At 48.1% G+C, this 26,773-nt stretch overlaps 1 protein-coding gene across 1 annotated transcript in view; it reads left to right on the top strand.

The window, feature by feature from the left end:
• The window catches only part of ralgapa2 (Ral GTPase activating protein catalytic subunit alpha 2), a 91,365-nt gene that overhangs the window by 51,385 nt on the left and 13,207 nt on the right, over positions 1 to 26,773 (top strand). The window contains 11 exon segments of the mRNA XM_060052345.1: positions 1,568 to 1,669; positions 1,672 to 1,727; positions 3,765 to 3,833; positions 4,267 to 4,404; positions 7,613 to 7,796; positions 10,457 to 11,288; positions 11,973 to 12,044; positions 13,075 to 13,198; positions 13,661 to 13,816; positions 23,181 to 23,339; positions 24,975 to 25,102. Coding sequence (XP_059908328.1) covers positions 1,568 to 1,669; positions 1,672 to 1,727; positions 3,765 to 3,833; positions 4,267 to 4,404; positions 7,613 to 7,796; positions 10,457 to 11,288; positions 11,973 to 12,044; positions 13,075 to 13,198; positions 13,661 to 13,816; positions 23,181 to 23,339; positions 24,975 to 25,102 — 2,020 coding nt within the window.

Consider the following 26,773-nt stretch of genomic DNA (forward strand, 5'->3'; position numbering starts at 1 on the left):
TGACAACAACGTATAAAGCAGCAATCAGAGCACATGACAACAACGTATAAAGCAGCAATCGGAGCACATGACAACAACGTATAAAGCAGCAATCAGAGCACATGACCAACACGTATAACGCAGCAATCGGAGCACATGACAACAACGTATAAAGCCGGCGGGACAAAATGACACAAAACAGGAAGCCCAATTTCAGCGCCTGTGAGGCCACCCCGAGGTAGAGTGTGATGAGGGGTGATCATGGAACAAGAAGGGGTGGTTGTTTCTCTTTGTCTTTTCAGACTATTTTCTCCCCCTTCACCGAGTGAAGGGATGCAGAGAACTGGAGGAAGCTGCCTGTGTGTTTTAGTATTTTTTTTTTGCGAGAGAGGTTTTGGGTTGGTGCTGTAATTTCCACAGCCACTCACTCTCTCGGCCCGTACGGACCATTTTAAGCAGTGGCCGCACCAGCATCTCCTGGTTTCCTGTCCATCCCCTCTCTCCCCCCCCCCCCCCCCCCCCCCCTCCTCACACACACACACACACACACACACACACACACACAACACACACACACACACACACACACACACACACACACACACACACACACACACACACCCAACGCCCCTCTCCCAATCGAACGAAGCCACCAATCCCAAATCCCCCCCATCTAATGGAGCAGTAATCACTCCCCTGCACAACTTGACACACAGACTCAGCCAGCCCAAAATAGAGGGTTTGGGGTGAGGAGGGTGGGGGGAGAGGAGACGGGGTGGGGGGAGAGGAGGGGTGGGGGGGGGGGGGGGCTACAAGGGAGAGCACCGCCGCGAGTCTCTCTTTTCGAAAAGCAGGTGCTGAACTCTCAGGGCCCCTTTTTTGTGTTTGGCCATTTCTGCACTCCGCATCTGTCTGTCCTTGTTACATGTTGAAGGCATTCAATTGGAAGAAATGGGAAATTCTATTTCTCCGCAAAAGATATTTTTTTTCTCCTTTTAAATCACTGAAGAAATCCACATTTGACCGAAAATTGTCAACAACTGAAGTCCCCCCGCAAATCAGTCCAGTTGGAATGAGGCCGTGTCTGAAGTGGTAAAGAAATTATGCTGATTATCTGCACAGTGAGAGGCAACGCAATCCGGAGAAAGGGGCTCGCGCAACTTTTGTTGCAGGCAATATGTTGGAAACTTTCCCTTTCATTGTGGCGCCTGCTGTGACGCCCTGTCATTTATTTTTTATTTGTCCCTTTTTCCTTCGTGACACAGCGACATACAATAGGACCACAAGTGGGGGTAACGTTAAATACCTGTTTTTTTTGTTATGAACTGCAGCCCTACTACGTTGACCTGGATTTTATTATTTTATCATTTCCAATTTTCTACTGGGAACGGCAATTATTTCGGGGGCAAAAAATCAACAAACGGTACAAAACGCTAGATGCACACTGAATAAAAGTGGTGGAAAATAATCTACTTCAGGTGGCCGTAGAGAATGTATTAATATTCTCTACGGCCATCTGAAGTAGATTATTCTGCAGGCTGTTAATATTGTCGTGTATAGTAAGTACATGCATAAGACTTCTAGTGAGTTAACTGGCCTGGTGCTGTGTCCATCGCCCCCTCGTCTCTGTGTACACAGTTTGGGAACAAGGCAGTGGCCCAGGTTGCGTGTGATGTGTTTCAACTCCTGATTTCCACTGGAAACACCTCCAGAGGCTGGAGCCCAGTCTTCCAAAAAAGATCATTGAGGTAGGACACGCACACACGCGCGCACACACGCACGCCCAACCACACGCACGCACGCACACACGCACTTGAATTCCAATCAGCCTGTAATGGGCACATTGTAAGGAAGATGAGAAATTTCTCCCAAGCCATTGAAACTTTTAGAGGTTCTTCATAGTAATAGGTCCACATGTTTTCAATTTTATCAAGAATTTGGGCAGCACACCTGAGTCTAGCTTCAGAAATTCAACATGCTGAACGGTAGAAACCTGCCTTTTGGGCTTGATGCTTTTGTCTCTTCACATTTTTTGTAGTTTTCACAAAAGACTCTGTGTTACAGAGACAATCCCTTGGTTGCTCGCTTTGTGTTTAGTGGAACGAGATCTTTGACTCCCGTCTTGTTGGGGAACAAACATATTTATTTGACAGGATGATTTAAAAATACAGGCAACATTGCCATTTCATCAGTTAGTGTTACACTCTCCCCTGGACACACCTGCTGGAATTAGGAAAACGGAATAGAATTGACTTTCTAACTATCTTCATTATTCCAGATACATAAATGACGACTCCATTATGTACCTTACTGACCCTCCTCCCTTCCCTAAAACTAATTGATGCTCCGCTGTTCCTGGAGCCATTCATAAACAAACAGCAGCTAAGAAGGATGGACAACCAGGCAGCCCAAGCACTAAGAGCTCCAATTATCATCATAAAATACAAAATATAACTAGAAAATGCATTTCCTGCAGAAAATACGGTGAGTGCTGTAGTACAAAGTGAGGTTGAAAATATTTTTTAATAAATTCACATAGATTAAGTCATAAAGAAAGTTTAATGGCTTAAAACAAGTTAAGGGATTTGAACAAAAGTCAAAAGTCTAAATTAAGTAAACAATGTATACATGCACAGTGCACACCATTTAAGAAATGCAAATGGTTGGAAACAAATAAAGTGACAGCTGAATGAAAAGTGCAAAGCATTGCTAAAAATGCAGAAAAGTCAAATGAATTGAACTGAAGAATCTGAAAGGTCAAATATATATATATATATTAAAATAGATTATCTTTCAAAAAGTATTAAATATTTAAAAATCTGAAAAGAAGTGCGCGATTCCAAGGTATTCTGAATGGAGTCTCTAGGTGAAAAATTTAGGAAGGAGATAGGTCCCAAAGTTTGTAGAGAATAAGAAAGAAAAAAGAAAGAATAACACTTATGAAGGACAATAGTTGAGCCCTGCATGCAGCACTCACCTAATAATCAACATTTCCTGTAAATGCAAGAAGAATCACACTTAGTTCTCCTGGTCTCAGAGTTCCCTGGTCAACGAAGTTTTGGTGATCTTTTTGGAAATGCAACGTTTATCTCGGCAATAATAACACAGACAAGAGCTGAAATTCCCTGCAACGTTTTTAAGGAACTAAATTGGACTAACAAGCAGTCTAAAAGGCAGTCCGACCATCCCAGCCTCAGCCACCCTTAAGTCCAGCGATGGCATCAACAATCATAGGCTAATGGGAGGCTGTTCCAGCCTAAAGTGCCGGTCGTAGCAGTTGAGAGAACAAAATGACAGCAACACGCGGCATCAACAAACGTAATGATCTCAAAACATTGTTCTGAGTCCACGGAGAGGCTGCATGAACATCCACCACTGCTTACTTTTAAACAATATCCCGCCCATGGTGTTTGTGTGGGTGTGGGTGTGTGGGTGTACGTTTATGCATGGGGTATGTGTGTGCACATAGTCACACACAAACACTGCTTTATCCAACCAACTTATCCACACTTGCATACCAACAGTATACCTTTGTATATAGCACCTTCACACTTGATACAGAAACATCAAATGGATGGCCTTTAATAATACAAATTCTCCAAAATACTCCACGTATTCAATTGTTCAAGCATGTCATTCCGTTTCTTTTCCATTTCAATGTAGCCACCCTAAAAAACACACAGGCTCACACACACAGGTAGCGCTGCTTCACCTCAAGAATCCCAGTGTGTGATCATGTACGTATCTTTCTCCCTCTCGCTTTTGTCCCCCCCCCCTGCACACAGATCTTTGTGGCCACAATAGCCTTTCTGTTGCCGAGCGCGGAGCACTCTGTGGTGGAGGCGGACAAAAAGGTACATTGTGGGGACTGGAAGGGAGCGTGAAATGGCTGAGATCTAAGGGACCTTGCTCTTTCAAGGTGCGGCGGTGCATTTGCGGAGGAATTTCTCCGCCAGAGTGGCTCAATTTATGGCGAGCCTTTGCTCACTTGCACCGGCGCTCATTGTGACTCGTTCCCGTGTCTCTTTATGTGTGTCTCTCCTGGGTTGGCTTTCACTGAGTTAGTCCATCTCCATTCCTGTTTATTCAACCAGACGTCTTACTTATCCTGTCAAGTGCATCCTTTTTATGTAGAATAAGTATATCATACCTTTTCCCACTTATCGCACAAATGCCTCTTCTTATTTGGGAGTTTGTTGCCCTCCACCCCCGTATTGCGTCGTCTCACGCCCCGACCACCACAACCTGACCGGGGTGTCCTTCCTCCTTCCTCCGCCCTCTCCCCAGCTGATGGTGTCCCTGCTGCTGTGCCTGTTGGACTGGTGCATGGCCGTGCCCCTGGGCCTGCTGCTGGAGGCCATCACCATGCCCGTGCTGGACGACCCTGCCTCCCACAAGGCCCCGCTGCTCGACTACATCTACAGGGTGGGTAGGGTGGGGCCGTCCTCCCCTTGGGCCGTCCGACGTTGAACCACCGCCTCAACTTTGACCCCAACGCCAACGTCTCCCCCCCCCACCAAAAAAAAGAAGCCCATAAGAGCTCGTCAGAAAAATTGGTCCCCCTGCCCAACCCCACAGACGTGGTGACCCCAATGAATACATCACAGTTTAGTGTCATGCTCCAGCCCCCCCCCCCCCACCCCGAGCCATGGATCATTCCAAAGGCAAACACTAGCCTGTCGCTAGCGGCCCGGGCTAGCTCCGTGTCCTGCATTCTCTTTAGAAGACGCCGCTGCCGCCACACATCTACCGCTGATGTTTATTAGCTTGTTGTGTTGCGGTGTGTTGTTGTGTGCGTTTGCTTATTGAATCCCCTCCCGCTTTCCCCTGGCGTTTGCGCTGTCACTTCCTTTTAACGTCTTGCTTTACGGCCCCGGCCGCGAGGAGGATCGCTCTGGAGATGAATGAGCCATTATGCGCCGGCGCCTGCCCGGGCAGATGCGGTCAACGGCGGACCTTTGTTGGGGATGTCACCCCCCCCGATAAGAAATGGTCAAATTATTCAAACAGAGTCCTTTGTCGACTTGATAAGCAGAGGCTATAAATGCTTGTCCCGGAGATTTGAATTGAATATGTCTTAATATGGGAGCAACTGCAGCTGCTATGGAAAAAGGGAAAGAGGGGAAAGGAAAAAAAGAAAGCACTATTAGCGTGATTAGTTGTCCAATGGCGCATACAATAGACTTGACCCCTCTGGTTTTAATTGGAAATAATATATTATGCAAGGGGTGAGGAGGTGTGGAAGTGTCATCCGAGTAGAAAGCGCGCAGCGGAGTATCAACCGTGTCCACATGTGTAGGCTAGTCGCTGTTGGCAATGGCCTTCGCTATGCCTGAATGTGGCAGGGACCAGTGGGTGTTTGATTTGATCATGCTAATTCTAATGTGCTTTCAGCTTTTCTGTTAATTTTTCTTTCAAGATATATTTTCCCGCATTGATTTATTCTCTTCTTTTTTATATAGAAAGTAATTTCTTACTTTTCAACGGCCAAAGTAGCAGCAATCTCTTTCTCATCTCACGATTGTGAGATTGCGGGGGATTCCTAACATCCAACATTTCTTGACAATTTTGTGAATGTATCCATGCTTGTTGATCTATGTGTGGGATCGTGTGCTTATGTGAGCTTTTGTTTTTGTGTGTGTGCGCGGGTGTGTGTGTGTGTGTTTTATGTGTGTTTACTGACTATAACAGCATGAGGCAGCTTGCTGTAAAATGCCAAGATTGCTTTGGACCCTATTGGTTCGCTGGAGTTCCACTCAAGCTTCTCCATCTGCTCCACTCGCCTGCCACAGCAACCAGCTGCATCCCCTATGCCCTTTGTGTGTGTGTGTGTGTGTGTGTGTGTGTGTGTGTGTGTGTGTGTGTGTGTGTGTGTGTGTGTGTGTGTGCGTGTGCGTTTGCTCGCTTGTGTACACGCATGCATGCCTGTGAAAAATAGCATGCTGGCGGTTGTGTGTGTGACTTAATTTGCTTTGCTCTTTAATATTTGATGTGTGTGCCTCAGCACATCCATCTTTACACATGTGCCCCCTTTAACTACAGCATGTTTGTTCCACTGTGTATTACCTTCCAGGAACTGTTGCTATGTGAGGTGTAGCCACTTAGTTGTCAAGCACAGCCTTGACTATAGCCTCTCTCCCACTCTCTCTCTCTCTATCTCTACATCTCTCTTTCTTTCGTTCTTTCTTTCTCTCTCTCCCTCTCTCACCCTCCCTCCAGCTCTCCTCAGAGCCGGCTCTTCGGGAGCTTTGCTGCGACAGCTGTTTGGCTCGGCTCTTTTCAGTATCAACCTTCTAATCCCTCCCCAAATGCAGTCGGCAGCTCCCATGGAAGAATTCATCCACATACTGTCTGCATTGCCCCGCACAATACAATACTGTTGCACATGCCCAGCCGTCGTCTGTGTGTGTGTGTGTGTGTCTGTGTCAGTGTGTGTGTTTGTGTGTGTGTATGTCAGCCAAATGAACGTGTCTGTCTTGAATGGGATTATTTTGCATGGCTTCCACTAAGTTGGTCTCCTCAATGAGAGAGGCCGTGGCATATGCAGGCTTTCACGCAAACCCCATCTTAAGCACCTTCACACACACACACACACACACACACACACACACACACACACACACACACACACACACACACACACACACACACACACACACACACACACACACACACACACACACGTATACGCACACACTGGGTTACTTCTCAGCCCCTGAACAGATTGCCATTTATATAGGTGTGTGTCTGTTTGTGTTACTCTGTTCGTGTGTGTGTTTGTGTGGCGGAGCAGGCATGTGGTGGAACTAAGAACAACGATAAAGTCTTAATTAAATCAAACAGTGTAAACCTGTCCGATGGCTGTAATCAACTGGCCCAGTGCGCCTTATCTGGCCCGGCCAACGGACACGGCGCCATCTGTTATGCAGATCGATACGCTTGCACATCACAGGAGAAATGGATTAGCAGCAATAAAGAGCCTCTCCCTCTCTCTCTCTCTCTCTCTCTCTCTCTCTGTCCCTCTGTGTCTATCTGTCTCTGTGTCTCTCTCTGTCTCTGTGTGTCTCTGTTTGTCACTCTTTCTCTTTGTGTCTCTCTGTCTGTGTGTGACTCTCTTTCTCTCTGTGTGTCTCTTTCTGTCTCTCTGTCGTCCCCCCCCCCCCCCCCCCCCCTTTGCGCCGTAGTCCGCTGTCTTAGGATGTCATGGACTGCATATTCTCCCTGTTTTCTGTTGTTTCTTGTGAGATATGGCGTCAGTGCGATATACATCATGTCAAAGACGGCCCAATCTTATCAGTGGCATTCATATCCCCTCCCCGCCTACGTGCGTGCAGTGTCAGCCATGCCCGCGTGGGAGGACTGTTGATAGTGTTCCCTGGGCACCGTGCAAACAGGTGTGCGCCACGCAAAGACGCTGAAAGGATTTAATTGGCGTGTTCCCGTGGCACGGCGCCCACATAAGCCGCCGCCGCTATACCGGATCTCTCGACCTTCGTCTGCCGCGCGGCGCGCTCCCGAGTCTTTCGGCGCTTTTTGTTGTCGTGTTTGTTTTTCGTTGTCACCCGACAACCGCTCCGTTGTCTCTCGTCCATTGTCTCTCGTCCATTGTCTCTCGTCCATTGTGTCTCGTCAGGTGCTGCACTGCTGTGTGTCGGGGTCCAACCTGCACACGCAGCAGAGCCACTACCTGCTCAGCCTGTCGGACCTCTCCACCGACTACGAGCCCTTCCTGGTGCTGGGCCAGGTGAAGAGCACCGAGCCGCCGCACGCCCACAACAACACCGCCGACTTCGGCAGCCTGCTCACCGTGGCTGAGGGTAAGAGGCCCGCCCGCCCACCCAACCATCCACGCACTGACTGACTGACTGACTGGCTGGCTGGCTGGCTGGCTGGCTGTGTTTGGTCGAGACTTAGCCCCAGCACGTCCGCAACAACAACCCCGCCGACTTCGCAGCCTGCTCACCGTGGCTGAGGGTAGGAGGCCCACCCGCCCATCCACTGAGCGACTGTCCGACTGACTGACGTACCCCTCGCCGCCGAGGTTGCCCCCGGCTGGAGTGGGGCACCATGGTGGCTAGAGTACCGTATTCTCCCACGTGCGTCCCTGTGTCTCCACGTGTCGCTTTGGCCCCACCTCCCAGCAGCCGGAGCACAGTTCAAACGGAGCGGCAGGCTTCGAGCATCACATGCCTATGGGGGTGGGTGGGATTATCGCCTGTTCGGGTGGCACACTGGTCACAGGCCCCAGAGGTAAATCTATCTGAAAAAATCTCCAGAAGATAATAGAGGGAGATGTAACCTCTAAGTGGCCCATCCATTTGGAGGCTCTCCATTAAATGTCTATCTTATTAAAAGTCTGAAAAGGAACCCGACCATCAGGGGCCCAGCTAATGCTCAGCCCTTGAGAGAGGACCCATTATAGATTAGTTTTTTATATATATATTTATATATATTAATAATGTGATTTTTTTTTCTGACCTTGCGATTCCATTAGCCAATGTATTTCCTCTTCCCAGCACACATGTCTAGGGAGGCCCTGAAAGGCAATATGAAAAAGAATGCCTCCATGATGAATTGGCAACCGGAAAAAAGTCATTCAGACTTTCTTTTCAATAAAGTCATTGAGGAATTCACCACGGTGGAGCCGCACAATTCCTCACGTAGCTGAAGTGGGTCTCCTTCAGAGCCATTAGGGTTTCTGTGAGATTCAAGAGAACATACAGAAATCCCAGAATAGAGAGTACAGAGAAACATATGAATCACTTACGGGTGTCATCATATGGGGGGAACCCCTAGCCGACTAGGGCTGTCAACGAATATTCGAAGTTCGAATATTCGTTCGAAATGTATCCAAAAACGCGAATTCGAACGTGAAAATTAATATTCGAATGTGAAAAAACACTCCCGCGGTACAAGCGCCTCTATCTGCTTTGTGAATGAGCCTCTGTCTGTTCGCGATGTCCCTCATAATATTCGAATGTGAAAAAACACTCCCGCGGTACAAGTGTAACAGACTAGTATTGTGAAGAGCGAATGTATTTTATCCCCTCGGGGTTTCCGTACTTGGATATAGGTATTCCAGCTCTCACGCTGTGACTGGGTGACTTCTGATATGTACTAAGTAAACGAGACTATTTTCCCTTCCACGCTTGTGTCATTCTTGTCATATAAATATCTAAGTGCCAACGCTGGGTTACACAAGCGCCTATCTGCTTTGTGAGTGAGCCTCTGTCTGTTCGCGATGTCCCTCATAATATTCGAAGGTGAAAAAACACTCCCGCGGTACAAGCGCCTAACTGCTTTGTGAATGAGCCTCTGTCTGTTCGCGATGTCCCTCGTTTTAAAGTAAGGAAATGCCCAGCAGGAAGCCGCCGCCCTATATATAGGATATATATATATCCCACTAATTTGAACCATGGTTTTGTCGCATTATTGACATATTGACGGCAACTGCGTAAAATAGGCAACCAGATATTCGAATAGTTCGAATTCGTGTTTTTTTTCCAAACGAACATTCGAATGTCATTTTTTAGCAATTTTGACAGCCCTATAGCCGACACTCGTATATATATATAGATATACTGTATATACTCTTTCAGGGCTTCCATACATGGCCTTAACCTTTCCTGCAGCCCAACATGGAAGTGCACCCGACCAGTGACACACTGCGAGGATGGTAGCTCGCGGCATTTGTGGGGACGGAAAAATAAAATCCCACCGCGCTCGCTCGTACTCCCGAGGCGCTGAGAGCCTTGCGGTATCCTGCTAGAGACAACACAGCGCTATCAAAAGGGTAAACCAAAGTGCGCCGACCTGGTTATATGTATCCCTTCCCCGCCTCGCCCACATATTGATCAAGTCACATCAAAGGGAGCGCTGCATCTCTAATGCAGCTTGGGGCCACTTTCCAAAGAGCTTTCTGCACTTTGATGGGGGATGATGGTATTGATACCGGTGTCACAATGCGGAGTCGAGAGCGCATCTTCTTGTTTTATTTACCCCCCCTCCTCCCTTTCCAAGCGCAGTATAAAGCACAGCATGCCTTTCTCCTGGGAGTAAAACCTGTGCATTTACATTAACAAGTCCCCCTAAGTACTGTTCTATTCAGGTCTGCAAAGAGTGGGTCTCATTAGCAGCAGGCCGGTCTAGCCCCATTGTGAGGAGGCTCAATGGGCTTTTCAAAGTTGTCACCCATGGCTAGATGCTACCTACTTAGAGGTGTGTTGGTCGTGCCGTGGTGTGACAAAAAGTAATGAAATACCCCCGATTTAGACATTTTATAAAATGGGTCTTGGTTTTGGGACGGCGCACACAGATGACGGCGTGTCTATACACGAACACGCACACTTCTTCTACACAAAACCGGGGGGCAAGCCGAGGCTGGTTTGCGGGCGTATCGGATCCGCGGCGCGACGGGTCCACGTTTCAGCCCCCGCCCTGCCCTGAAAATTTTTCCCCCCTCGTTCTCCTTCTCCAGAGAAGAAGCGGCGCAACATGGAGCTGATCCCGCTGACGGCGCGCATGGTGATGACGCACCTGGTCAACCACCTGGGCCACCACCCGCTGAGCGGCGGGCCCGCCCTGCTGCACAGCATGGTGAGCGAGAACCACGACAACCCCTTCGTGGAGTCGTCGGAGCTCTCCTCGGAGGTCTTCAAGAGCCCCAACCTGCAGCTGTTCGTCTTCAACGACAGCACGCTGGTGTCCTACCTCCAGATCCCCGCCGAGCCCCCCGCCTCTGCCGGCCGGCCGCCCCCCCCCTCCGCCCAGGTGCGCGTCATCGTGCGCGACATCTCGGGCAAGTACTCGTGGGACGGCGCCGTGCTGTACCGCACCGATGAGGAGGAGGGGGAAGACCCGGCAGACGCGGGGGTCTTCTCCCCTCCGCGGAAAAGGCAGCCGCCCGCCTCGCCGACAAAGGCCCCGCCGGAGCCCCTTCGCTGTTCCATCGCGGACTCGGCCTTATTCGGCTGCTGCGAGGAGCGGGAGGAGGACGAGGGGGCGGACACCCTGGACCGGCTCCTCGAGGAGCTGGGCCACACCAGCCCGGAGGTGCTGCCCCACGCGCAGCTCCGGCTCAACCAGCCCGCGGCCTCGCCCTGCGGCATGAACCTGGAGCAGGAGGCGGCCATCCTGGAGGCCGTCCTGCAGCAGACGGCGCAGGAGGAGGAGCAGGTGAGGAGGTGGGACGCCGACGTCAGCGTGCGGGCCGCCTGCCAGAAGGAGCCCGTCCACCAGGGGCCCAAAGCGCCCTTCTACTTCTGCCGGCTCCTGCTCAACGAACTGGGCATGAACTCCTGGGACCGCAGGTAACGTCCGACACCGCACCTCAGCGCAGTGTGGCAGTGTGGGTGGGGGCAAGAGAGGTTGATTAGGGCTGTGAAAGAAAAAAAAACGAAAAAAGTACACTTCTTCCTTATCCGCCAGCCGCACTCGGCAAACACTGATTACTTTAACGCTGGCCTGAATGCCGTCTATTACTATTACTTTTTTGTCTCAGCCTCTCGCTCGCCCTCGCTCTGTCTCTGTCTCTCTGCCTTCATTGTCAAAGTGACCCAGCTGTGGACTCGTTACTAAAGCCCCCTGTGAAGGGGGAGAAAAAGGAAAAGCTGTTAAAAGCACGCCAGAGTCTGAAGTCTGTTAATCTCTTCTCGGCGGGGTGAAAAGTGCCCAGCTGTTTTCACTTAGGTCCACCGTGGCGTGTCACATCCTTAGAGCGCTGCGCTCCGTAAATTAAAAGCTCACACCTCTTAATGGCCGACGTGTGGCGTGTAGCGGGCCAAGAGGAGATTGCTCTTGGCACCTGGGCCTGCACTTTGTTTATCTCAGAGAGCATAAAGAATCCTGGAGTTGGGAATCAGGAGGCACCTGCTCTGCTCTTTTCGCCCCGCCAAAGTCTCACCGCTGCGTCCCGGCGCGTTGTTGTCACGGTGCATTAGGTGTCACCGAAGGTACGTTTGCCCTAAACCATTTGTCGTTCTCCTCGTTTACAGGAAAAGTTTCCATCTGCTGAAGAAAAACTCCAAGCTCTTGAGGGAGTTGAAGAACTTGGATTCCAGGCAGTGGTAAGAATTATTTGATAGACACTGATACTCTTTTGTCTGTACTTAATTTTACATAAGATGTGAGACTTGCGGTATTGCTTTCTCTTTTAAATATATATACAAACTTATTTTTGTTATAAAAAAGCTCTGGATAAAATAAGTTAAATTGCTACGAGTGGTAGTTTTCCTTGTTGTCCTTTCATCTACTGTCAGCCACTGTTGAGGCAGAGGACTGAAGCCTCTCTGAGTGTCGGCGTACAAGTCCTACGTGTTTCAATGCAGCAGCCGTGTGTCCTCAACTGCACTGTTGCCTCTTTTAGCATCCCTGCACACCCCTCTGCCTCTCTTACACACACACGCACGCACGTGTTTGTATGTGTGTGTGTGTGTGTGTGTGTATATATATATATATACTCACTCACTCACTCCTGCCAATCTCAGAACAACGCTGATCCTTCCCCACGCCACCTGACTGAATCTTCCATCTACTGAATATCCATTGTATATTCTCTCTCTTTTTCTCTTTCATACGATCCTCCTGTCTCTACATTAAGCGCGCTCTCTCCCTCTCTCTCCCTCTCTCTCCCTCTCTCTCTCAGTGCAATCAATGGGCACTCCTCTCTGCTAATGAGAGGGACTTATTAAAGAATGCTCTCAGGATTTAGCCTTCTTCTCCCAGATGGTCATACCTGACTGGCTCATAGCAACCTGTGTCCAAGTATGCAAAATGCCCCCAATTTAGCAACAGCAACGCTCACCGCCATGGCAACGGAGAATTCGCTGGGAGAGAATTTAGATGGGGCTCAAATAAATAAATTGTGTTTTATTTATTTATCATTCTTTTATTTAATTAAAGGGACATTAGTTCTGGGGGGTAAAAAAAAAGCACAAACTTCACTAGCTCCTCCCGAGACTAGCCAACAGGATAAAGGTAATTAAGGTGCAGGGCTTTAGGTTCAGAGCATTTCAGCATTAAGTGTTCTCATCTGTGTTGGAGTATGACTTCCTTTCATGCGTTTTTACATTTTCTGGTTGTCGTTCGTTTCTACAGTCGGGAGACGCACAAGATCGCTGTTTTCTACATCGGAGAAGGGCAGGAGGATAAGTGCTCCATCTTGTCCAACAGTGCAGGCAGTCGGGCCTATGAGGACTTTGTATCCGGACTGGGATGGGAGGTAATATATATATGCACAAATTATTGTCTACTATGTTAAAAGACTAGACATTGATTGGCTTTCCAGCGGAGTCTCCTTGTCTCAACTGTGTTTTTTTACGACATCATTGTTTCCCTGATTAATTCCTCTTTTGTGAAAAAACAACAACATATATATATTATGATTGATATCTGGTTATTTCCACAAAAAAGGGTGTTCTTTTATTATCATGAAATGTGTTTCATTTCTTCAATGTCACTAAAATCTCTGACTCTTCCTACGATCTCCAACCAATCCATAATTTACTCTCACACACACACACACACACACACACACACACACACACACACACACACACACACACACACACACACACACACACACACACACACACACACACACACACACACACACACACACACACACACACACAGCCAGCCAAGCCTCCTATCCACACACTTTGACCTCATCGTGTGTCTCCAGGTGGACCTGGCCACCCACTGCGGGTTCATGGGCGGTCTCCAGAGGAACGGCAGCACCGGCCTCACAGCACCCTACTACGCTACCTCCAACGTGGAAGCCATCTTCCACGTGTCCACGCGCATGCCCTCCAACTCGGAAGACTGCCTCACCAAGAAGGTACAGCCCTTTTGCTGCGGCACCACCACCAACATCAACGCAGTGGGAATCGCAAACAAAATAACCACTATTTATTTGTTTGTTTAGATGTATTTATCTGTTTGTTTTGAGCCATTCTGGTCGTTATCCCGCCCTAACTAACCATCACATTATACGATATAAGTTTCAATCATTGAAGACCAAGACAAGTCTTCACTTCTTATAGTAGTAGTCAGCTGCAAATATGACTTGACCCCAAAGAAATTCTAACAAAATTTCTCCTTTTTCATATCGTTTTGCTTTGTGGTGGTGGTTTCTATGGTTCATAACCATTCTTTTGATTCCTATAAAGAATAAATTCATTAGAACTGTGTGGTACTGTAAAATTTGTCAAAACAGGGCTATCATGTGAAGGCTCAGTACCGCTAACCCCTTTCATTTTTCAGACTTTTTTTTATGCCTTTTGTTTTTTTGCCTATTATTTATGCATATCTTTTTTTATTTTCTTCATTGTTTTCTCTTATTATGGTTATTTTTTTATATTCTTTTGCACTGTGACCTAGGGCTGGGCGATATATCGAATATATGCGATGTATCGCGAGATGTTCTCCAGGGGATGTATAAAATGCCCCTGTCGCGAACATCGAATACAAATTGGCACGTAATCTGTTTCTTTTTGCCGCCGCCGGCATACTCATTGTGCGTTCACACCAAACGCGACGGGGCCACAAAATCCCATATAAAGTGAACGTAGACGTATCGGGCGAATTCTTCGCGAGAGAAAACCGGCAACAAGTTCACAGGCGAGCGCGTTCACGAGGATTTGTGGCGCAACAAATTCGCTTGAGTTTAAATGTATTTAAATTTCTCGTGATGACAGCCAATCAGCGTTCAACAGCGTGGCCACTGAGTGACATGTGTAACGTAAACAGCCAATCAGCGTTCAACCTTCAAACTCAGTGCAGTGTAGGGCTGTCAACGAATATTCGAAGTTCGAATATTCGTTCGAAATGTATCCAAAAACGCGAATTTGAACGTGAAAATTAATATTCGAATGTGAAAAAACACTCCCGCGGTACAAGCGCCTCTATCTGCTTTGTGAATGAGCCTCTGTCTGTTCGCAATGTCCCTCATGATATTCGAATGTGAAAAAACACTCCCGCGGTACAAGTGTAACAGACTAGTATTGTGAAGAGCGAATGTATTTTATCCCCTCGGGGTTTCCGTACTTGGATATAGGTATTCCAGCTCTCACGCTGTGACTGGGTGACTTCTGATATGTACTAAGTAAACGAGACTATTTTCCCTTCCACGCTCGTGTCATTCTTGTCATATAAATATCTATATGTGCCAACGCTCGGTTACACAAGCGCCTATCTGCTTTGTGAGTGAGCCTCTGTCTGTTCGCGATGTCCCTCATAATATTCGAATGTGAAAAAACACTCCCGCGGTACAAGCGCCTAAAGGCCGATATATGCTCTGTTTTAGACGTAACGCGTAAGCACGTAAGATACATAACCCCCCCTTGCATGGTAAAATATCCCCCCTTACGTGCTTAAGTGCGTCGCCCAAAATTCCTGACTATGCGACTAAAACACTACGGCCCTACGCAGCTCGCAAAGACTGTGATTGGCCAGCTAACCACAATTGTTAACGGTTTGAATAAATGCTGTGTTGGTAAATCTAACTTGCTGTGATTTTCCTTTTCTCTACATCCTTTCAGGAGTCTCACATTTCCGGTTTTACAGCAACCTTAACATCGTTCAGAGTGTGGAAAAAGACCGCTAACCTAAACTTAGCTACTGCTACTCTCGTCGAAAATACTGGAAGTGCATAAATATAAACAAGCCAGCGATTTCCACTTCCACGCCGACAGATTCGTTCGTTGCTCCCCCTACTGTTCTGACGGAGAATCCCCTTGCAACACGCGCAAGGAACAAGGAACCGTAAATCAAAACTTGTCTAAAACAAGTCCCTTGTGTAAATTACGTGCTTACGTCTCTGCGTCTAAAACGACCCTAAATCGGCCTTAACTGCTTTGTGAATGAGCCTCTGTCTGTTCGCGATGTCCCTCGTTTTAAAGTAAGGAAATGCCCAGCAGGAAGCCGCCGCCCACCAGCACTCTCAACGAGACGTGTATATATATATATATATATATATATATATATATATATATCCCACTAATTTGAACCATGGTTTTGTCGCATTATTGACATATTGACGGCAACTGCGTAAAATAGGCAACCAGATATTCGAATAGTTCGAATTCGTGATTTTTTTATGATTCTCATAGACGCGCGTGTGTGACGTAGTCTGGACGGCGCGCTGCTGTAGGTGTGTGTACCTCCGACCGGTGAGTGAGAACAGCGTGAGAGAAAAAAGGATGGAAACTGAGGATTTGGTTTTGAAAAAGAATAGCATTGGATCCGTCGTCTGGCAGTGTATATATAATAATTATTATGCAAACAGTTAATAAATAATTAACGGTTTGAATAAATGCTGTGTTGGTAAATCTAACTTGCTGTGATTTTCCTTTTCTTATGTGCAAGTTCTAAATTGTTCCAATACAAAGCACTAATGAGTTTAAACAATATGTTGTTTCATGTAATCTACATGCAGACTTATATTTCAGGAATACTAGAATTATTACTGACGTAACATTATGCCAGACATGGTTGAATCGAGCATTTATGATGTGCTCTAGAGGAGATTCAAAATATATCGAGATATATATCGTGTATCGAGATATAGTAAAAAAATATTGAGATATTCATTTTGGCCCATACCGCCCAGCCCTACTGTGACCTTCACTAGATAGACTATTAGTCGTCACTCTCTTCCCCCCATAGAGGTTGATTATAATTCCCAACTTGACATGGTCCACAAGCAGGCATACATGGTAGTCCATATGCCCTGCAACTGCACCGTTGTGTTCGGCAGGCAGTTGTGCAATTACAGTGGATCATCTTCAGGAGGCCTTCTGGGGCAGCAGTCTTATTGCTCATAACTGGCAGGAACTGGCTCTCCACTAGTTTCCATCAACAATCGACTGTGTTCATGTCACCGTCCTTTCCAATCCAGACCGTAAGCTGGAAGTACACTCTCTGGCAGTGATATTTGGTTGAGGACTCAGTTGGAGGCAGACGTTCTGGGGTAACAAATTACTTGGCGGTAACGATTTTCTTGCTAAAAAAGTTGTAGCGCAAAGAGGCAAGAGAATCTGTACTCTTTCCGCCAAACAAAACTGCCATTGCCTTGGTCCCATGGTCCTCTATGACATTCCTTGCTTGATGTGGGAGCACAAACACATTTGCACAGGATTGGATGGTGGATTCCCCATTCACAAGTTTTTGGAATGCTGTCTGTTTGCCAACACTAAAAATGCGTGAAGTTGTATCACATCCTGTGAAGGCATGAACAAACAGCAATTGGGAACACTAGTCGCTACCCAGGACTTGTTTACATCACTCCGCAGTCCGGTAACTTATCAACCCCAGCGTATTCGGTTGCATCAAGTGACATCAATGACTTTGGCAAACTATTTCTCTGCTGATCAACGCTACGAATGATAACAAATACATTGGAAAAAGACACACTGTGTGAAGTTGTTTTTTTTGATTTGGCGAGTAGCCATTACTAATAATACCAATACTCTTTGGCTGGGATGATGAGGCATCAGACCATCAAGTCATTTTAGCCTGAATACATAGGTAAAAAGCACCAGAGTAGGTTGCTAGTACCATGGACAGTATCAGAACGATTACCTGTTGAACCAAATGGATGTGGTAGGCTACACCACGGGGTGCATCTGCAGACCACTGCCACATAAATAAAGGTAAGACACGATATTTATTGCTTAAGATTTGCTGGTGCTGTGGCAAGGTCTTTTGTGTTTTTTGCACTCAAGTGGTCGGCTATTTTAACTTGCAATTGATGGTCGGTGGAGTCACTCTCTTGTTGACACAAAGTGACTTTTGGTCATTCTTGCTTTGCTTGAATTCTGGAATAATTGTGGGGGGGGGTGCATGAGTTTTGGTCAGAATGCCTGATGTAGGCTAGATTGGATGGAATGCGTGTTGTGAATTGAGAACAGCCCATGATGTGATACAGCGTTCAGCTGTGCACCAAATATTTTTTTCTTTTTCAATCTTGACGACTTGTAGTGCTGTGTGTAGCCACACAGTTAATTTCCTTTCCTAGCTCCTCTTGTTTATGTTGGTAGCTTAGCCATGTCATGTCACGTTGTCAACATTGGATACATGGAGTAGAACATAGTGGATCAATATTTCCGATGCTTTTTGGAAACGTTTTCTTCATAAAACGTGCCAGACAGATTTTGTATACATTTTATTCCTCAGTAATAAGCTACATGGGTATGCCGTCTTTCAGAACCTTTCATTACCAGCACTAAAGAGAGAAAAAAGAGTGCATCCTCATTGTACCCAGCACTTCTGAAAATGCACTTCTGAATGCTTCTCTGTCCTCAGCACATTTCAAACCAAACTGACGCACATGTTTACATCTCACTGATGTTGTACACTTTAGTGGCTTTGGACTTTTCTGAACAAAAATAGAGGCCTCTATTGTTCGTCCCAGCATCGTAGAGGGGAAGAATGAGTAAATCTGTATCCTCTACTATCGAGGTTGTGGGCTGATGTTCCGAGGCCTTGACTGCAGCTTTGACAATGTCCACGTCTGCATCACCTGATGCATTGATAATAGTGCAACCCGTCTTCTCCGGCTCCATGGTCATAAGATTGATCACTCCTTGTTTGTTTGAAGATCTGGAAAGGAAATCATCCTTTCTTCCCACAAACTCAGTCTCTGCATTGAATTTAACGATGATGTGAATGTTTGCACCACGTCTCTGATGACGTGGTGACTGTTGCTGTTGCTTTACCATAATTGCGTATGGTAAAGTCTGCATATGACTATGCAATGGCACATTAACTGTCAGCCCTTTTCCATGCCAAGCGGTGAACCAACCAGGGAGCCACCGTCAAGGACATAACGCTCAGTTGGTGGGATGGAATCGAGGACAGTTTTGTTAGATTTCTTGCTTGAGAACTCAGTGACTACCTGCACTAGTTGGGCCTTGGTGGCTTTACGGAAGATCTCCTTGCCTTCGAACAGGGCTGCAGGAAATGATCCGAGCTCATAGCTCATGACATCTTCCAGTGAAAACTGTCCAGTTTTCAGGAACCGTTGAAACGGCAAAGTAAGATCAGTGGTTCGGTCTTTTGCAACTTTGACGGTGGAGTCATCTGCAAGGGTTTTTGCCCGGTCTTTCGGTTTGAAGGATCCAAACCGTTGAAAAACCCGTTAAAAAAACGGGTTTTCCAATCATCTTTTCAGTGATCAGCAAACAGTCTCAAACTCATGCACATTCACCTCCTCTTTGGCAACAACACCAGTTACAATGTTTCTCAGAGATGTGTCTGGAGAGAATGGTGTGCAAATGCGAAGCTTTTCCTTGATCTCTTCTAGATCAGAGTGATCTCTATTCATCCATGCTTCTGAGGATTCTCGGTGCTGCTCGCTGGTCGTGTAGTTGAGGTCATTGAATTCCTGCATGGTGTTGTTGTATTCCAATGCGATGGGTGTAGACATGGTCCACAATGCTCCAATTTCCTCAGTCATTCCACTTCCATGGGTCAAACCTCCACTGCTTTTTAAGGATCGCATCAATGCCTGCTCAATGGTCAGAGCCTAGGCCTGCCCAGTACTGGTTGCTGCGGCGGATCACATGCAAACCCCTGGAAAACTTGTCATGTACATCAGGGTGTCTGGTTTCGAGTTGGCTCATTTCTTGGAGGTAGAAATATGCCGATTTCAGGTAGTTGTAGTGCCCTGCGGTGGCAAATATTGGCAGACAGTCCAACATTGTGCGCAAGTGCATCTTCCAAGATCCTGTGCGATCTGCTTTGATCAGAGCTCGGGCTGTCTCTGGTTCACCCCAAAAAAAGATAAAACCTTACAGTAATCTCAAAAAATCATGTTTTCCATAAGTATGTAATCATATCAGTGCAATTTAGACAAGTGCAATGGATTCATAGACCCAGAAAACATGGGGTTAGACACCAAGATTACTTGGCTAGGTCAAATAATGAAGGAGTTAGGGTATTTTAAGGGCTTCCTGCCCATCTTGGACGCCATCTTGAAAATTACACCTTTCTAGTGGTCAAACTTTGGTAAACTTTTAGTACGTTATTGAGGATGCCTAATATTACAAACAACAGCTGAGAAACCTTTTGTTAAAATAATGTGGGGTTAGGTGTTTTTCTTTCATATCTGCAGCTGTCTATAGTATTATATAGTTATTATCCCATTTTTATTTTCCCCTGGATGCTAAATGGATACTCTAGACTATCAGAATGATGCCACTGAAATTGCGAGCATTGCTGTGGTGCTCGCTGTGTGTTATCTAAATTAAGCGGTCGAATGCAAAGAAATGGCTGCTCAGCCCTGCCTCGGCTGGGCAGCGTGTCGCCGCAGCCCTGTGCTCTGTTTTAAACTGTGTTCGGGAGGTGTGACTCCAGAGTGCGGGCGTTGATTAGTAGCCCTGGCCGGCGCAGGCATGAGGAGTGGAAAAGGTAGCATGCGCGTGAGTGAAGAGAGGCCATGTGCCGCCGCGGTAATGACTGTGATTCCGCTAGCCGCTGGCCCCCCACCCCCGTGCGCTGTGACCAGGCCCCGGATTCAGACATTAGCTCCCCCTGCAAGGGCAGGCGCCGGCCCCGGATACCGGCAGGAACCTTTTATCCGATTCCTGGCGGCGCGGCGGGGGCGATCGATTGGGCGTTGCGCTGGGCTTCTGAGTCACGCTGCACCGGAGGCAGTTAGCACGGAGAAATGAGCCGCGAGGCCCCTGCCCGTGCCTCCAATCTTCTCATACAGCACCCTGTCGCGCAAGGAAATTCATCAACCTCGCCCTCATATAGCCCCCCCATCCCAATCTGACACCCGCAGACAAGACGACACATCCTCACCCCCCCGCCCCCCTCATCCCCCGTGATCCGCCCTCTTCACCCCCCCCCCCCCCCCCCCCCAGCTCCTTCCGAAGACCCCATACTGGAGCTGTGCTCGTCACCCGCGGAAATTAGTTAGTCGAGGGGGGATTCGATAGGGAGCGGCCGGAGGGAGGCGCTGGCGGGCCCGGCTGAAGTGTGCCGCCGGCCCGCTTCCACTCATTTGACCGGGAGCCGCCATAATTGCTCCTGCCTTCTTTGCACAGATCCCAGCACTCGCCGCGGGCCCCGAAAGCAAATTGGCAGGCGGGCGCCATGCATGCACGCGGGCTTAAGACCCAGATAGTAGGGGGGTGGGAGGCGGGGTAGACAGAGGGAAAGCAGGGGGGGGCTGGGACGTTGGAGGTTGGAATAGGGATGAAAAAGAGGCTTAATCTTCTGTCAAGGCAGGAAGTTTCCCTGTCAGTATTCAAATACAGCTGTGGGTCCAGCAGCTACACACCAGGCCACTGGAAAGCAGTAGCTGGGCTGGGAGCTTTCATCTGCTTGGACAGAGTGCAAAAAAATATATGACGGGGGGGGGGGGGGGGGGCAAGCAAAAGCAGAAAGAATAGAGAAATGGAGAAGAACAAAAAAAAACATGCATTCCTCAATCCAATTGTAGGCTTTAGCCGAGAGATGGGCCCTGCAACAGCTGCCGCGGTAATGTGGTTAAAGAGGGACCTGCAGGGTGGGGGTCAGGCCCTGGGAGGTGTGTGTGTGTGTGTGTGTGTGTGTGTGTGTGTGTGTGTGTGTGTGTGTGTGTGTGTGTGTGTGTGTGTGTGTGTGTGTGTGTGTGTGTGTGTGTGTGTGTGTGTGTGTGTGTGTGTGTGGCGACCACCCTCGGGCACTGGGGCTTAACTGGCTCCACTGTGTTTTTATAAGGAAGAACTTGTGCTCTGGAGACCTTTTGGTCCTCTTTTGTGTGCGAGAGAGAGAGGGAGAGCGGGAGAGCGAGCCAGTCGCTGGGTGCGAGGTCAAAAAGGGCTAATTGGACAAGAGCCTTTAACTCGGGTCATATTTTATAGGAAAGTCTCGCGGCGGCGGCGGCATGAATAGATTGTCCACGATAGCTAGTGACGAAAGCACAAGCATCCTCATTAACCCTGCGATTCATGCCATCCAAATGCTAATACGCTAACTACAATTAGCACCCCCAGGTTGATTGGCTGCCGTGGATGCATATTCAACATTTTCCGTCAAATCGCCCCATTGACTGACCTGCCCGGGACCTGCTTATCTGCAGACAGACAAACTGAACCGGCAAGCGCCAGCGTAATCAACATGCCGTGGATTTGTTTAACATTACCGTATTACCATAATTAAGGGCTTATAATAGAATGTGCTAATTGCATTTTTGGTGGCGAGGGCATGTTTTCTTAATGGCTCATTAGGCCCACAGTACATTGGCAGATGTTTTTCTCTCCAAGTGGAGGCCCTCTGCATACTACCGCAAGATAGGGATGGACTGATAGAGTGGGAATAGCTGGGCCTCTTGCTAGTTAGCCGCCCGTATTCTTCACGTAATATAATTTAGCTGTTTACATGCATTTGTTTGGCCCAGAGTAGGGGGTGGGAACGGGTTTGCCCATTTCAAACCCACAACAGTCAATTTCCTGTCTGCCCTAAAGTGTATCTTTTTGTCCGGGCCAGCCGTGTGTGTGTGTGTGTGTGTGTGTGTGTGTGTGTGTGTGTGTGTGTGTGTGTGTGTGTGTGTGTGTGTGTGTGTGTGTGTGTGTGTGTGTGTGTGTGTGTGTGTGTGTGTGTGTGTGTGTGTGTGTGTGTGAATAGAGTGGAAATTGGAGGCAATTTGATGTCATATGGGGAAAGTTAATTGGATTTAAATTATTATTTTTTTAAATGGTCAATTTTGAAGCTTTTTTTTTGGCGTCCATAATTTGAACTTGTAATGAAAAAGCTTAAAAGGAGCTCAAATACGGACAAACTATGGATATATTGCATATTAAGACTGTTTTATTCAAACTACCTTTGTGATTGAATTGGGAGGCAAAAACCCGCCCTGCTCTAACATCTTTCGTCTTACCTTTTGTATTAAGAACTGGACAAGGGCTAAGCATGCTTGGAAGGGTTTATGTTGCTGGTCGATCTACAGTCTACGTCTCCATAGTGCCCCCTCCCCGCTGCTCTTAACAACTCTGTGGTTTCCATCATGTTGTAGCGGGGGAATTCTGTGTTATCACTCACATTGTGGTGTTTGATTCTAGCGGTTGTTTTCTTCCTAAAAGAACATCTTTGTGTGTGTGTGTGTGTGTGTGTGTGTGTGTGTGTGTGTGTGTGTGTGTGTGTGTGTGTGTGTGTGTGTGTGTGTGTGTGTGTGTGTGTGTGTGTGTGTGTGTGTGTGTGTGTGTGTGTTACAGCTGAGACACCTGGGGAACGACGAGGTGCACATCGTGTGGTCGGAGCACACCAGGGATTACCGGCGCGGCATCATCCCCACCGACTTCGGCGACGTGCTGATCATCGTCTACCCCATGAAGAACCACATGTTCTTCATCCAGATCATGAAGAAGCCCCAGGTAGGTTCACACGAGTCCACCAACAAAATAAAACACAGGACATTTGAGAAAGGAGTGTGAAATCAGTCAGCCAAACATTTCTGTTTTTTATTTATTAAAAAATTGTTATTTATGGATGTCATTTTCTGTCTGCATTTATACTTCATCGATGTTCACTATTCATACAATGGATGAATAATGAAATCGACACTTTTACATGCATTACAATGGAGGTCATTGTTGAACGATAGATTCCTACTGGTCGCCTGGTTGCGGTCTTCCAGAAGCATCCTCTTAGTTCACCGCACTCGTGCAGCCTGTTATTACCCTCACTGTGGGCATGTGCTCTCAGCGCTGCTTACGTCCCTGCTTCATCTGGCTTTCATCTCCACCACTCTAGAGTAACGCATTTCGCCGCATCACTGGTCTTCCCGGAAAAACACTGCGATTCCTTTATCTAAAAGGGGAAGGGATCACTACCCCCCCCTCCCACAACCAACATCTACATTGCTGCCTAGCGTCCATCCTTTACATGTATTCAGTTAACCCCATCCGGGAACTTGGTTCTCTGGGCTCCTGGTTGGCCTAAGTTTTTCTCTGGAAGTACCTCGGGTGTCAGTGCTTTAGAGATCATTTTGTCCTTTACCAAGTCCTTCACTTCGCCGCGGATTTAAGAGATGACCGAGTCGCACGCAAAAAACCTCCCGAAGACAATAGGGACCCGCTCTGTGCTCAGGGTCCTCTGGTGGATTATCTTTTGTGGGGTCAGTCTGAACAATGGCTCCAGCCTCGCGTCTGACGGCGGAGCAGGGTCGGGTAAAGCGGGGCTCTGGCGTGGCGCAGGGCAGAGCGAGAGCCAGGGCGTGGGACGGCCTCGCCTGCTGCCCTTACCTGCCCCTGCTACGCCCGCGTGGACCCGGAAGCCCTTCGCCCAGCCAATGCCTTCGTTTCCCCAGGGTTGTCGTGTGTAACCGGAATGACGTCACACACGCAAGTTTTTATTTATTTTAGAAAAGGGTTTAAGATTTGGTCATCGGGTCAGATATTTGTTGTGCGGACTGGATCGTGTCGGTGCATAATGAGGGAACTCCTGCTCGGAGGAGACAGCGGGGCCAATCTGAGGGACTTTGACATTCATGTCCACTTCCAGGTCAACGACCATTCAGCTTCTCTTATTAAGGGCCCCCCCCTCCGGTACGAAGCAACAGACGCGTGTGCGGACACAAACACACACGCACGCTGCCGCTAAAATGCATATTTCTCCATTGTGTTTGTGCACTAGTTCAATAGGAGAGCATTGTCTCATATTGATTGTCATTTTAATTTCATTTACCCGCCATTGATTCACATTAGATATGTGTGGTTGTCATGCAAAGTTAGGCAAAATCCAATTTCAACTTGAACCCTGGCCCCCAAAACAGATGGAGGAATGGTGCCTCGGAATCAGATTTTTAATCAACCCTGCCCGCTTCTAAGTGGACTTAAGTCCGCAATTACGCACCCTGACCAAATTAAAAGTCAAATAAATTCTCCGGTTTTTGAAAATCCTCAACAATATTTTTTTATAAAAAGGAAAAATGGTTGCGTCTCATCATCTGCCGCTGTGTTTTTTTTTAATCTCTTCCTCTTTCTCTCTTGTTCCTCCTCGCATCACAGGTTCCTTTCTTCGGCCCCCTGTTCAACGGCGCCATTGTGACGGGTGCGCTGCTGCCCAGCGTGCTGCGGGCCACCTGTATCAACGCCAGCAGGGCTGTCAAGTCCCGGCTCACCCTCTACCAGAGCTTGTATCCTTCTGCGTCGCGGGAGCGTCCCGTCGTGTGGCCTTGGGGCCTCTGGCTGGAGCGCGGTGGGGGGATGGAGGGGTCCTGTGGGTGTTGTTCGGACCCTCTGCCACCCTAGCTCAGTGACTCGGTGGCAAATTTGTGGCCAGATTTCACGCTGTTCCTGCATTGCTTTGTAGCATCTTCATTTCAGGTTCAGAAATCTCCCAATATTACAAGTAAAGTAAAAACGACTATTGTTTAAAATGTTTGAAGGCTGATATTTAATATATATTTATATCTATAAATATACATTTGGCTTTCCGGTTGGACACTGTCACACACGTTGTGGTGCGACCAATCTCTGGACATGTGGCCGGCGTATCATGTAGGGCAGGGTGCACGGCTGAATGCTGACACTGATTATTACGGGCTGGCTCATTTACATACAGCTATTGGAGCAAGCCTGGAGTAACATGCACTGGGCTGTTTCTTTTGGCTTCTTTTTAGACGGGCGGGGAGGGGAGGGGTGGTGGTGGGGCGAGAAGCACTGATAATGTGTCATCATCCATCATTGATGTTTTATGAAACAGACTATGCATCGCTGAAATGCTAACGGCATGCGCAGACACACACACACACACACACACACACACACACACACACACACACACACACACACACACACACACACACACACACACACGTCCCTCCACTGGCCCATCCAGCCCTGTGCTGTTAAACGCCTGACTCCAGCTGTAGTTGTCAGTTGGTTTAAAGGGAGCGTAATCACCAATGGAGATGAATTAGCATGTGAATGCCAGGAGCACCAGAGCGGGGGAGGGTTGGTGGGGTGAGGGGCGAGGCAGGGAGGCAAGCAGGGAGGGAGGGAGGGAGGGAGGGAGGGAGAGAGAGGAAAAAGGGGAGGGAGTGGGGCGGCTTTCCCCTGGAGGGAGAAACCTGATCTCCCATAATGCCCCTGCTCCTCCTTGGACAGCATGTACAGCACCGCCTCATCCGAACCACACTGCCACTCTGGCCGTCTCTATAGAAACCAAGCTCCCTCCTCCCTCCCACAAGGAGTTTCCATTTGGCCGCGTGACGAGCATCCATTGTTCTGAGGACGGTACCACACTGTGAGTTTACCAAGAGTTGTAAGATAGTGGGTGAACAGTGGTCTGCCGGACCGGTATCTCTGACCACATTGACGTGGCTCAGATCTACACATACCTTATTTACAACGGTTGTTTTTTGAGTACCATTACGAATCTCTGTTTTCAACAGAGACCTGAATTTGGTTGGGTCTCGACTTCATCGTTGTTTAACTTTAGTCTGTCTTACACTTGTGATTGTGTGTGCCTGTGCGTGTGAGAGCATAAGCATCTAGGCCTGTGTGTGTGTGTGTGTGCGTTTTTCGAAAGTACCATCACTGCGGGGCCCTACAGCCCCCACCCTAGCCCCCCACCTCCTATATGGGACTCTGCCTGTGTGTCCCTCGAGGCGTTCTGAGTGACAGATGTCTGTTACCCGACGCCAAGTGTATAACCCCAGGGGAAGGGGGGGGGGGGGGGGGGTGGTGTAAAGGCTTGCTTGCCCGCTACTGAGAGCCTTTGGGGTGGACAATTGGAATGGCGGGGGGGGGCTCTGTATTCAATGCGGTTCCGCGGTCCTTCCCTGAAGCTGGTGGCCGGGCCA

This window comes from Gadus macrocephalus, chromosome 5, assembly GCF_031168955.1.
Source record: "Gadus macrocephalus chromosome 5, ASM3116895v1".
Lineage (NCBI taxonomy): Eukaryota > Metazoa > Chordata > Actinopteri > Gadiformes > Gadidae > Gadus > Gadus macrocephalus.